The following is a 14,979-nucleotide window of genomic DNA, read 5'->3' on the forward strand; positions in this document are numbered from 1 at the left end:
TTTTATATAAACCGGGTATTTTTTTTATCATTTTTGTTTAATCACGGTAATGTTGAAGTTGGCAGTGACTATATAAACAGATTTAATGAACCATTATTTGATTTTATCTTTACCTCAGAACATTTCAAATTGGACATGAAACTGAATGTAAACATTTGTATAATGACTGGTCCGTAACGAGCATTCGGCAATAGTTCATAGTGAACTGTATATCATACCAACCTGTGATGGAATGGGAGTCGCTAACAAAAATACTTTTATAGTCGACTTACTCGCTATAAAAACTGACACGGTTTCAACCACTTTTTAGCTGTTTTGTTTCTAGATAAAATTGCGTAGTTCCTTCGTTTTTTATTGTTTTAAACTGTTCCGTGATTACGTGGTCAGATGTTATTATAATTTTTACGTGCACGCTGCATAATCTACAAACGTGTTAGATCAGAAAATGGCATAATATATTCGCTTTTTAATTGATTCTGTATTTACAACCTATTTATGGTATGTACGCGTGTGTGGGTGCTGCATATATTTATCTAAACTCATTGTCATCAAGTTATACAAATGGGGCTAATATTTAAATGTCACGTGTACTGGAATAACGTTTCAATAATTTATCGCACTTTGTCATCGCCTACCCAGTTGACATTTCGTTTTGACGCTAGTCCAACGTTTCCACGACTAATTGACTCACCTTCCCATGTCACCCACCTCAAAACTAATTTTTTTTTTCTTTTTCAGAATTATAAATACAACGAACGGTAAGCCGTGAAAAAGATCAGACGAAACAAGATGGCGGGTGAGATTGCGCGCCAAAACACGCGCGCGAGGCGCCATCTGTCACCGCGCGATAACTGTTTCCGCACTTTAAATTGTTTGGACCGTTCGAAATAGTTCTCACATGTGATAGGATAGTGACGTTTTAGTTGTGTTTCTCGTGATGTGATAGTGTTTTAGTGAGTTTTGTGTTGTTGTGACGATGTCGGAAGAGAGGTCGCGGCGACTGTCGCAGATCTTCGATCCACTGTCGAGGTTCACTGACCACAGTGGAGCGGGGCAATCTGCAAGTACTCCGAACAGCCCGCGGCTTTTGCCCAGGCGTTCGAGGGATCCACCGCCACCACCGCCTAGGTAAGAAACACATATTAACTACTTCTTCTCATCTCTACAGTCTCACGAGAAATCGATATTACACAATAATTAAACTTTAATTGAATTATTAAAATATTAATTACCTAATTAAGCACTGCTCTCATTACGCTGTAGACACTGTTGAACAGTTAGCTATAATTCGTATTACATTCAGAGCATAAGAATGAAATTCAATTAACAAATTTAATACGTGGCTTATGTCCCGTTACTCATAAACTAATTTATCCTATTATTACCTGCAGCTGAGCTCTCCATAATACATTTATATAATCGCTTTTGCCGTAATGATATTATAATTTCTCTCAGAGAAAATAATATTTAAAGAGCGAATTTACTGTTTTAAATGCGTTATTAAACCACAGAGATAACTACATTGCAAAGCGAGTATTCTATGGGAATGCATAGTACTGCATATATTATTATACCTACGTATGTAGTAAATTTATTCGTCTGTTAGAACTACTTAACATGCTATTGTTAGTATATATGTATAGTATATAGTTTACTAATATTATAAATGCGACAGTGAGTTTGTTTGCTTGTTACGCCTTTACGTCTTAACTACTCAACCGATCATCATGAAATGCATACTCTTTGTTTGGGGTATAGAAAAGGACAACGGTTGCTAATATCTCCCATACAGGTGAAGTCGTGGGCAGAAACTAGTTAAACAACAATCGATTTTTAATAAAATATAGTAGTACTTTAAGTACCTATAATAATGTCATCGGATTCGAGATTCCTTTATTATTCATCCAAGATCATCAAGTTCTAGTGGAGCTCGAACGTATATTTCGCGCATTGATATGATTTTGAAATAGTAGATTATTTGTTTGCTAATGATTCAATCTACTTCTAAGTAATTTATTAATACCGAATTTATGATTAAGTCTCAGTCGCTCCGCGTCAAATTACTTTCGTATACAAAATTTCAAAATATAGTTTATTCAAATACGGTTTTACGAGTACTTTTGAATCGTAATTTTACAAGATTAATTTAAACGGAGCCCAGTGGTTTGAAGACGAGAATCTCAACCGATGACTCCGATTGTGCTTATATTATATTTATAATTCATGTCGTTATCGGTGAAGGAGGAAACCTGCATGTGGCGGATGAAAATCTGCCTCGTGTGTCCACCAACTCGCATTGATGGAGTTAGTTCCAAAAAGGAAAGGGCTTGGCCCAACAGCAGGAAATATTTTATTTTTATTTTATCAGGCACAGTAAAAGAGAACCGAATCAATCAATTTTATACAGCATTACACAATAAATTAAACTAAAACTGTTTCCAATAATAACAGCAGACAACATTTTCATAATGTAACGCAACTAAAGCAGAAATTGGATAATTTATGTCACAGGTAATATTTTATACAATTTAGATAAAATATATGATTAAACTATAGTAATTAAAATAAAAGTTAACAGTAAATATAAAGGCTGTCACTTTGCTCTACTTTAATTTATATTTAATGTAACAAGGAAAAAAAGTTTGACAAGACACGGCGTAATTACTTTTTTCGATAATTAAATTACATAGTCTCATTAAATATAATTGAGTTGCATGAATGAGTTCACTGATTTTTATTTATTTTTTTATTTAACGAATGTAGTTAGCAATGACTTGTTTTAAATACACATTCAGTTTAATTAATATTGTCGATACCAATATTTACTTGAACTCATGTTGTAATAACGTTATTTCAACGAGCAAATTATTGAAAATAAATGATACGACGAGTTTGTGCTGGATTAATAGCAGATAATGTCGTTGAGCGATGAATGAGTTAAAAGTGATGTTTATATCGTCCGTGAACGATACGGCTGCGATTCGATTATTTAGCAAGCACTTTAGATGTGTGCTTGGTTTATTTTCCAACGTAAATTAAATAGTCATATTTAATGTATTTTTAATTGAACCATAGACGTATATAACTAAAATTAAAAGAAAATAAAGCGCGAAAAAATCGCACAAGCAGCAAAAGCATATATTAATATACTTCAACATATTTTATTCACATTCGTATGTAAAAAAATAATATTGTTTATACATAGTCACACTGTTTGATGTTTGGTAGATACTTGCCTTTCACGCCGAAGGTTGAGGGTTCGATTCCATCCAGGCCAGACATTTTTGTGGATGAACATATCCATTTGTCCCGAGTCTGGGTGTAATTATCTATATAAGTATGTATTTACAAAAGAAAAGTATATGTAGTATATCAGTTGCCTGGTTTTGACATGTGGCAGAATTTCAATGAAATTAGACACATGCAAGTTTCCTCACGATGTTTTCCTTCACCGTATGGCACGAGATGAATTATAATCACTAATTAAGCACATGAAAATTCAGTACTGCTTGCTCGGATTTAAGATTCACGCATTCTTTTCACTGGGCTATCTCGGCTATACCAGTTAACATTGTTTTGTTATACGTTAGAGCTATTTTTCTTTTATTGCTTCATACTAAAGAACGTACTAATAAAGTTCGCTTTGTTCCTCTCTTTCTCTCATTATTGATTTGACATTCAAATGACGGAGAAAGCATTGTTTAAGTAATCTTTGATTCTTAATTACGGAAACAAAGAACATTATTACAAATTAATATTAAGATCCGTAATCCGTAACAGCCTGTGAATGTCTCACTGCTGTTCTAAAGGCCTCCTCTCCTCTTTTTGAGGAGAAGGTTTGGAGCTTATTAAGATGAATATAGTTAATTTTTATTCGCTTAATTATTGTTAATCTTATCTTATCTATTTCGTTAAAATTTGCATATTTCTTAGGTATATAGAAAAGTACATAGGTTACGTGACATGTTCTCAACCCTCATACGCAGGCGAAAAGTTACATTAATTAACAACAATCGACTTTTGATAAAATATAGAACATATAACTATATTTACTGGTGGTAGGGCTTTGTGCAAGCTCGTCTGGGTAGGTACCACCCACTCATCAGATATTCTACCGCAAAACAGCAATACTTGATATTGTTGTGTTCCGGTTTGAAGGGTGAGTGAGCCAGTGTAATTACAGGCACAAGGGACATAAAATCTTAGTTCCCAAGGTTGGTGGCGCATTGGATATGTAAGCGATGGTTGACATTTCTTACAATGCCAATGTCTAAGAGCATTGGTGACCACTTACCATCAGGTGGCCCATATGCTCGTCCGCCTTTCTATTCTATAAAAAAAAAAAAAAAAAATGCAATAGGCATTTCACTATAAAGTAAGAGTCTCACTTTAAGTACTAGGTTAATAATAAAAGCAGACTCGAAATTCCTTTATTATTTATTCATGATTTCTTATGGATTAATTATTTTTAAACTCTATCTATCTATTTCAACAAGAAACCAAGAAGATTCCGCGAAATAGTCAAAGAAAATCGTTATGTGTAAAAGCGATTTACAATATGTAATATTACGTACGGGTAAAATATGGTCCATTTAAATTGATGAACTTTATCCTATATTAATGCAGCAGTAATACGTTTGCGGTGGAATATTTATGCGTGTGTGTGGTATATAGGTTTTGTTCGTATTCTTTTTTAGCCTATTGTATAAAAACGTGATCATACGCTCGCTTAAAAAACGTATTATTATGGTGAATTTATATTTGGTGTAATTAAAATAATTTATAATTTATTAAAGTAAAATAATCTTATCTATTATGTGAATATGAATAAAATATTATATTATATAATCCTTTTAAAAATATAGCTTGATCCGCGCTACTAAATCAAGATAGTCCTAAATAATGACTGCATTTTCTTTTGTATGACCAAATTTATACGTTTTTAAAAATATTAGATACGGTTTGATCTAAAGACAGAGCCGCAACTGTCCAAGTGTTTCAAATGATAAAGCAGTCTTCGACATTTTTATATATATTTATATATGCTTACTAATGAAAAAATAACTAAGATTCGCACTGAATCGAGAATACTTAATTGGTGGGGATGGTTAATTGGCACATCACCTTAAACCAGAGGGGCCTAACTAGAAATCCTTTTGTCATTTTAAATGTGTAACATATCTCTAATACTTATAAAAATTTAAGCATATATTTAGCCTATGTCCGCTCTCAGGTTCACTAGTTTAGTCGTGAAAGCGTAACAGACAGACAAACATAGCTACCTTCACATATATTATATTAGTATACATTATATTTTCTTTTCATCTTCAAACTAACAGATATATTCATTCATTCTGTAAATTTAAAAAACTTCTTATAGTTTACTATATTTCTTACACATTAAAACAAAATCATCCATAATTTTAATATTATACATTTAATATTAATAATAAATTTAAAAAAAATCCCTAAATTATAACTTTATCCCGAAGATGAGAGGATGCCTCCGCCGAAGCAAAACATTCCTTTTTGTATCTTATACATTACATACACATATGTAGTACCTATTTACTCACGTAGTTGTAGTTCAATGAACTTTACATAACAGAAACTGAGATTGGTATGACGTCCTCGCACACAAATTGAAGGATTAAGTCGTTTCCAATTTGCGTGTTATCAGATTGCAAATTTTGGTTCAATCGGAATTGCAAATGATTTTTGTGGCCCTGAAAAGTAACTTTACGCAACTAGCAACATGCTATGCGATTAACTGAAATAATAAACGCTGTTAATAGAGTATTTGTTAATGAGTATTTTTAATAATGTAAAAGTATTAAATAATATAAGTAGAATAATATAAATAGAATTTACTGGTGGCACGGCTTTGTGCAAGCTTGTCTGGGTAGGTACCACCCACTCATCAGATAATCTACCGCAAAACAGCAGTACTTAGTAATGTTGTGCTCCGGTTTGAAGGGTGAGTGAGCCAGTGTAATAAAATGTATAGGCACACGTGACATAACATCTTAGTTCATAGTTCATCATAGCGCATTTCTTATAATGCCAATATGGGCGTTGGTGACACCTTACCATGAGGTGGCCCATATGCTCGTCCGTCTACCTATGCTATAAAAAAAAATTAAAACAAAATCAAAATCAAATCACTTTATTCAAGTGGGCTTTTACAAGCACTTTTGATTCGTTATTTTACAGAATTATATTAAATTTAATATTAGCACTCGTTCGGAATATAAATTGTACCGAGAAGAACCGGTAAGAAACTCAGTAGTAACTTTTAAAGCGTTTAATATACAAGATAAAGTAATTGTGTATCCTACAGGCCCGGGTAACTGAAAGTATTCAAAAATAAAAAAAATGGCTCGAAATGTAAATACCACTGAAAAAAAAAATCGGCAAAAAACTCAGTAATTAATTATTTATTATGAATTCTTTTAAATATCATGATGATGATAACGTCTTTCTGACTGATTTCATGCACAATTGCAAGTCTTAACGGTATATAAAAAGTCCTATGTCCTATCCTTCCTTGCGGTTCAACCTTGCTTCATATCAAATTTCTTCAAAATCTGTTTAGTGGTCTATACGTGAAAGCGTAACAGACAGACAAGCAACTTATTTTCGCATTTATAATATTACGATATAAACGAGTCACATGAAAACCTCGGCACATCTTAATTAGAGGTATCTAACAACGGACGGACCTAGAAAAAGAAAACAATAAATAAAATTAACTAAAAAAAAATGCATAGTCTAAATATAAGAAATAAAAACATGATCATCGTATATAATTAAATATTTTAAGTTTGTACAATGAACATCATTTGTCCTTTTCGTACAAAACCTTGCGTCTCGGTCACTCTTTCAATTACTCTATTCGAAGAGTTCTTTGACCATTTGTTTGATTTTATAAAAGAAATCAGACAATAGACTGTATTAGTCTCCCAGACCAAGGTATTACTTATACATAATTACATTTTCAAATTTAATCAACGAAAAGAAAGAACTCGCTATCCAAAGTGATTACCTCCAGTTGACGTCAAACCAAAACAGTAGAAAACTTTGCGGTAAATTGATTAACTGCAAGATTATTTATGGTACGCTTGTATTTCATACCGTTGGAATTATATTAATTTAAAAATGAAATTGAAATATATTTTCAACTAAATTAAATGAATTTTTATATCGAACGGGTTTTTTTTACTTTTTTATTTACCTAAATCATAATCTGAATTATACATACGGCAGTGTTGCCCGACCAATTAAGCTGAAAGTATTGGTAACAAATTTATTTTACTATGTTTTTGGTCAACTTCAAAGTTGACTTAAAGGCAAAGCCCTCTGATGATTGCGTTTTTAACGTTAACTTTGCAAATAAAAACAGTAAGTATAATAAGTATAAGTTAGAAATGATGATTACTTTTTACTTTTTTTCAGGCCTTTTGCCCATTCCTCTCGCCTGGATCCCTTAGAATATGAACTTGCGGCAGCGGACCTAGCGTCCGTTAACTGGCAGGAGAGGTGCTTGGAGTTGCAACTGGAGTTGCACAGGAGTCGACATCAGGCCACCAGGGTACGGGACATGCTGAGAGATAAGGTTAGAGTTTTGAAACTCAAAATTATTAAGGACTTGATGTCTAGTTATTTAGATTTTCTAACTTCAAGAAAGAGATATTCCTTTATGAATTAAATTATGTATATTTGAAAATGTCTGACCTTTTTTGCTATATTTACAATTTATTAAACTGTACTTGATCGAGTTCACTAATAAACCTTATATATTGGCTGAAATAAGTCCATCAAAACAGACAAAGTAACCTCATAGCAAAAAAAAGTACTGACGTTTAAAAAATATATTTATCATGTTCTGTTATAAATCTATGAGGATAAAAGAATTCTCTTCCACGCGATTTGAGTTTGATGGCATTGGTCTTGAGATAAAAAGTTACGGCTCCCATTCGAGGCACATATCAAACAAAAGTTCATGATCCTTCTTAGATTAATCTCTCTAAAAAAGGTCTTCCTTCATCTATAGTTTAAGTTCAGTTGCTTCAAACAACTATTAATATTTCTAAGCAGATTGGTTTCATTACAAAATTCGCTTAACTACTGAATTCGTTACCATACATTTCCAAACCATACATACTAGAATCAAAATACGGTAACTATTATTGTGTATGTGTAAATATTGAAAAGGACTTCTCCATATCTGGTGAAAACTGAATAAAATTCAAATAAAATAACAATTCAATAAATATCAATTTTCGGTTTAGACGAACTTATAAGATCCAATTTGGAAATGATTTCTTTTTTATATCATTTATTATTAATTTAAATAAAAGGATATATAAGAATAGAATGATAAGAATATACTTTTTTATATAATTAGAAATATATGAAAAGATTTAATACACCCCAAGCTACTCGTCCTGACTTCGCACGGGTACTATAAAGTTCTACATAAAACGTTTGTACCTTTATACATATCTATACGTTTAACGCGGCACGCAAGTAAAGCTCCCAGTCGGCATATTTTTCAGTCATCTCATTAACAATCATATTTCAGCCAGTTAACACAAATTTTTAATGAATTATTTACATAAACCTTCCTCACGACACACCCTACCATTGGCGAAAACCATATTAAAATCCGTACGGTAGTTTTCGAGTTTATTGCGTACAAACAGACTTATAGATGCGGCGAAGACTTTGTTTCATTATATGTAGTGAAACTCGACACAAATAACGTTTACATTTTATTTGTGACATAGTATATACTATAGTATATACTATAGTATTAGTGCTATGGTATATTACTATTCTATTAAAATCCACCCCATGGATTCTGCTTTCTTCTTCACTTCTTCAAGATTCTTTCACTGATATACAAAGTTAAAATATATGTAATTTTTAGATTATAATAATTCCCGTCCATAATTTTAAAATAATTTATTGCACGATTGTTTTTTTTTTAATCGATCTTCAATATATGAAGTAACGTCAATACAATCATACAAGAAGAAGAAAAATAGGAATCTACAAGTATGTCTAAAAAAACAACATTCGGTTTGAAAAGTCGAAATCTTCAAAACGCCGATTTAAATTCAGTGTCGCAAGTACGGTTAAAATCCAGAAGTTAGCCACGAAGCCGTCATCTGCTCTTTATAGCTCGGGGATTTAATTTCGCGTGACATTATTCACGTTGCCTGTAAGTTTTTGCGTTCCGAAATATCGCGGAAAAGAGTTTATGATAGATGTCTGATCCATTTTTCATTACGTCCTGTGGAAATTCCGGAGTTGAGCTCGAGTGGGCTGAGATATGGAATGGCAATGTTCGTTATTTGGATGATAATAATTAATGTCGGAAATGTTGAGAAGGTCTGCTGTTTTCTTTTAGATATTCTAAAGTGAGAGTTATAGAAGACTTGAGGATACAGCACGTGACATCATAACTAAGCATTACTGCTTACGTGACTAAATCATCATTATTATTCTGACCTTTTCAAAATAAGCTTTTATTTTCCAGAATTATTTGTACACATTCATTTTATTTTATAAATTTAAAGGATTTTTAGTAATGAGATTGGAATATATACGACCATTTTACCATATAATTAATATTCTTAGCCAAAAATATCATTTTATTGTCAAAAGGAATAAAACTTTCCACGACAATTTTGCTGTAGATGCCAAAAATGCAATAAATATTATAAAATAAAATATAAATAATAGGTCAACCTATTTATTTATTTAGAAATATCGTGTAGTCTGTCTATCATTAAAGAAAAATATTTCCTTCGTCGAAGTGAGTTACGAATTTATTTATGTGGATTAAAACGTTTATGTAACATACAGCAGTACTTATTTATTAAAAAGCCGTCAACGCGACATCGATCAGTCAGATCGATAGAACCCACTTTTTGTCGTTGTCTCCATTTTAAAAGACTTGTAGCATCCGTGATTATCCTTTTTTCCGATTCCATCTTTATTAAAGTCATTTATTGTTACCCTGTAGTTAAAACCTCGTGATTGCAAGTAACGTGATTCTACAGGGGACAGCAAAAGCTGTTTCATTTTAAAACAGAAATGTAAAAAGCAAAAGCGTTCACCGACCAGGTGTTATAAAGTGCCTTTTTTCACGCAGTGGAAACCTTCATAAGGTACCCGGGTCCTATTGAATCGGGTTATGTGGGATTCTTACCCACTAAAACCACAGCGATGGTCGTCCTCAGTACGGATCGGTTAGGTGCGGGATCGTGTTGATATGACGCATCCGCGGCACCTCCCGTGCTGTGCTCCGCTCGTGGCTCAGCGGAGCTCTCCTCAAGATCTCGAGATTACCTTCGCCCCCCGCATCTCGCTCGGTCCTCGTTAGTGCGTACAGCAGCGCCAGGCCATCCCGGCTACCATCATCCTCGGGTTATATATTATATAAAGTGCCTTAAATCAATAAGACAGTCATGGTTACTTTAAATTATTTCACAACCAGACAGGCTCGACATCCATTTGACACAACTCCCAATGGAACACGTCCACTCTTGCCCATGGATCTCGCGCGTCTGACTATTGAAAATGTGTATTTGTATTTCTTACCACCGTGTGATATACAACTACACAAGTATTCATATTTCGTGATAGAATAACTATTGAGAGTGGCCAGACGGTACCACCAGTGTTGTTCTCATTATTACCGCTTTACATTATTTGCGATTTTAATGTTCTCTAAAAACATATATTTAATACTATACGATAGAGCCGAGATGGCCCAGTGGTAAGAACATGTGAATCTTAACCGATGATCGTGGGTTCAAACCCGGGCAAGCACCACTGAATTTTCATGTGCTTAATTTGTGATTATAATTCATCTCGTGCTTTACGGTGAAGGAAAACATCGTGAGGAAACCTGCATGTGTCTAATTTCACTGAAATTCTGCCACATGTGTATTCCACCAACCCGCATTGGAGCAGCGTGGTGGAATAAGCTCCAAACCTTCTCCTCAAAAAGAGGAGAGGAGGCCTTTAGCCCAGCAGTGGGACATTCACAGGCTGTTACGGTTACGGTAATACTATATGATTTGAATAAAATTGGAAGTATGTTTTATTACATACTTGAAGTTTGTATATAACGTTAATAAAACGATGTTGAGTTTTATTAGTAATCTTTCTTATCTTATAAAAAGCTGCCATTTTAAAATAAAATATCAATAATTATGTATCACAATTTATATTGTTAAATTTTCTAAATTGGTAAATTTTATAAAATTTCGGTAGCATCCATGAACCGTGAGTCTAATCTTATAAATGCCTGTCTAATGGCATTTCGCTCCATCAATGCGTAAACGATTCGGTTCTCATACATATCAAATATCTGGTCATAACGCGTGCCGGAAAGATAAAAGAATTTATAAAAATATTATATTTTTTTCAAACCTTAATATTTTTAATAGTTTATATTGATCCAACTATTATATGTGACTTTCTTAAATAATAAGCTTTATTGCCTATATATCTATCTACCTACGTCATATATAATGTGAATAAAATAAGTGTTCTTTTTTTAATTAATATTTTTTTAAACAAATATCTAAGTATAATAAAGGAACCTTATATTTAAAATAAAAATCTTTAGAACTAAAACGTCGGAAGAGGAGTAATTTTTAATTAAACTTATGCCAATAAAAAGGCCCGCCTAATGGTAACCGTTCACCATAGACATATTAACTATCCCTTACATTGGCAAAGCCTCACCAACCTTGGGAACTAAGATATAAGATCTTAGTCCCTTCTGCCTGCCCACTGGTTCACTCACCCTTCAAACCGACCACAGCAATAAGAAACATAACCATACAACAGCACAAAAAGACCACACAGCATTACAACACAAATCTCTACCAGCAAGAAGCATCGATTTACATTTATATACCAGTATTTACCTTATAGTACTTAGTTTTAACGATTAGTTATATAACGGTAGCTAAGTGGAAATCGTTAGGAATGAAATAATTGACGACTTGACGGTGAAATCGGTAAAGATCCGCGGAACGAGATCCGAGAAGTTTTAATTAAGCGGATTTAAATTGTAAGCTACGTTCAGTGCGATTTTGTTAACAAGTTACGACTGTCAACAAAGTACAATTCCAAATTTTAAAATTGACATTCAAATGGAATTCTATCGACTTTTTTTATTTTAAATAGGTTTACTGACTTGAAAATGGGCCACCTGATGGTAAGTGGACATTAGCACTGTGGGAAATATTACCAATGCGCTGACAACCTTGGGAACTAAGGTGTTATGTCTCTTATGCCTGTAGTTATACTGGCACATCCATTCTTGCAATCGGAACACAACAGTAAGAAATGTTATTTCCGCTGTTTGGCTGTAAAATATATGATAAGTAGATGTTACCTACCCAGACCGGCTTGCACAAATATACCACCAAATTCGAATGTCAATTGGAAATTTATTCATTTTAGATAAAATACTATACCGATTCAAGCGATAAAACTCAAACTATACTCAGTTATAAATTATTAAAACGATCGTCCAAGCCTATAAACCAGTTTAGGCAATTTTATTTCATAGTCGTACAATAAAATGCAATACATATTAGTCAAAATTCATGTCTGCCCGCTCTGTTCCCGTGTGCATCGAATTTGTGTAGAGCTTTGGCTTTACAAATCGCACCTTTGGAACTGTGCACGTGTTCTACAGAGTAGATGTATACAGAGAAACTTACAAGCTTACATTTAGAAATATGACATATGTTGCATGAGAAATAAGCCATACTATTATTGTAAAACTAGAAAATACCAATATAAGAAGACTACTATCGATACAAATTTGTCTTAAATTAGACTGAATCCAGTTGCGTAACTTTTAACAAACTTTTATTTACACCATTCCTAAATTTTTTTTATTTAATTTGATATAAAACATATTCAATTTTATTGCCACTACCACCACCAACAAGATTTGAAATGTACCTATGAAAAATTCAATAAAAAACCAAGATGATACAAATACGAATATACTAAAAAAGTAAACGTGCTACCAAAATGCAAATAAAATGACTTTTAATTAGTGTGGTTAAAAATGTATTCTCTTATTAGAATTTTTCTCTGTTTATGTTTTATCTGTGGTAATCTCAAAAGACTCATACATCACTTCGATACAGGCGTTCTCAGTCCTGATAAATCAATCCTCCCCGAATAGTTGCCGACTATAACAAATATTTTAATCTAAGTACTCGTGCCGGATCGTATAGTATCTGATAATTTAATTTAGTAATATTTACGTTAGCGAGAAAATAGTTTGGAATAACGAAGTATCATAAGAGGTTTTAGTTGACCAAGAACAATTTGAAAATGTATAATTTTTTTTAATGAATTGGCAGATTGGCTGTAATCTTTCAAGCTTTTAATTGGTCATTTTTATTCCTACTTTCCTGCACAGCCTTCCAGGATTACGTTACGGATATATTAACGGAAAGTAGGCCGTTAGTACAGGCTGTAATTGTTACTTTAAATGTTTTCAAAATAAACAAAGTGCTGAATTGCTACCAATATTTTCTTGATAGAATCCACATTTCGAAACCTTTGTAGCCTAACATAGAAATGACAAAATAATAATATCGAATGACGACACGAAAGTGCTTGTAAGAGCCAATTTAAATAAAGAATATCTTGAAATTGTTAGAATAGTAGACTCCTTGAAGTTGTGTATTGAATTTGAATATTCGAGTGAGGTGAAGTTACTCCATCTATTTGATATAAATTAGAGAAATAATAATATACGGAAAAAGACATTGGATTAAAGAATTAAATCTTGAATATTACGTACACAATTCTAACTATAATAGTAACAGCATGGGAATGTTCCACTGCTGGGCTAAGACCTCCTCTCCTTTTTTTGAGAAGGTTAACTATAACACTATATCGTAATGCGTATTCAGGTTACTTCCTCCTGCTTGCTGTACTATAACCTTTTTTTATCAGAATTTGTCAGTATATTATTTCTTCATTGTAATTTATTTTAGAATTTTCATATAATATTTTGTGTACTATGATATTTTTCAATTTTGTTCGATTACAAAATTCGATTAAAAAATTTAATTTTAACCCGTTCGACGTTGAAAGAGTTCATTTTAGTATACCGTACCTCGAAATGAAAAAAAATTACGCCAGTCTATCGAAGTACACTTTACTCTCTGCAGGTTTTCCTATCAAGTTACTTTTTAGGATTTAAATTTCTAGTTTAGTTCTACAAAAATATACGATTAAAGTATCTTATTATCAAATACTGGTACTTTTTTTATGAAAGAAAATAATGAAAGAAGCCTCAAAGATCTGGACAGTCTTAGACTTTCAATTGTGACGTAGTCATCTTGACATCTATATTTATCTATATATAAGTGGTTTTTGTTATCATAGCAGATTAACAAAAATGTGTCGTGTTATTTTGTTTCATGAATTTGAAATGATCGCCGATGAAGCGTTCTAATCCTGTGACTAAAATAATACATTATGTATGAAAGGAACCATCAAGCGTGAGCCATGATCGCGCTTGACAGGTTTTTTCAATCACACTTTACACTGAATAGTCATCTTTTGAAACATTTCAAATCGGTAAAATGCAACAAATTATTTGGTTTTATTTCATACACTTGGAGTTACTCGAATGCTTTCAATACTAGCTGTGGGGTTTTATGAAATCACTGCCAATATAGAAAGATACTGCAAATGGAATGGAGATTGTTCGTCGTTACATAGCAGGTTTGTATGGATGCTGGAGTGCTCTGGTTCAATACTGCGTTACTGGACTTTCTCTTTTTTATGTCTATTTTTTATTACATTTACAGCAGGAAAACGTATGGTTGTCTAATAGTATTTGGTCATTTTTATTAATAACTTGCTACCCATCGCTGCTTTGCACGCTTAAAATAAAGGACTGAATAAAATGTT

The 14,979-nt window shown here is 32.8% G+C and overlaps 1 protein-coding gene across 2 annotated transcripts in view; it reads left to right on the top strand.

Moving 5' to 3' along the window:
- The window catches only part of LOC126769428 (uncharacterized protein CG43867), a 327,165-nt gene that overhangs the window by 72,841 nt on the left and 239,345 nt on the right, over window positions 1-14,979 (top strand). For both annotated transcript variants that reach the window (XM_050488212.1, XM_050488213.1), the window contains exons 2-3: window positions 739-1,128; window positions 7,456-7,615. In XM_050488212.1, the coding sequence (XP_050344169.1) occupies window positions 977-1,128; window positions 7,456-7,615 (312 nt within the window). In that variant the 5' untranslated portion in view covers window positions 739-976. The remainder of the gene's footprint in view (window positions 1-738; window positions 1,129-7,455; window positions 7,616-14,979) is intronic.

This window comes from Nymphalis io, chromosome 7 (assembly GCF_905147045.1).
Source record: "Nymphalis io chromosome 7, ilAglIoxx1.1, whole genome shotgun sequence".
NCBI classification, from domain to species: Eukaryota; Metazoa; Arthropoda; class Insecta; order Lepidoptera; family Nymphalidae; genus Nymphalis; species Nymphalis io.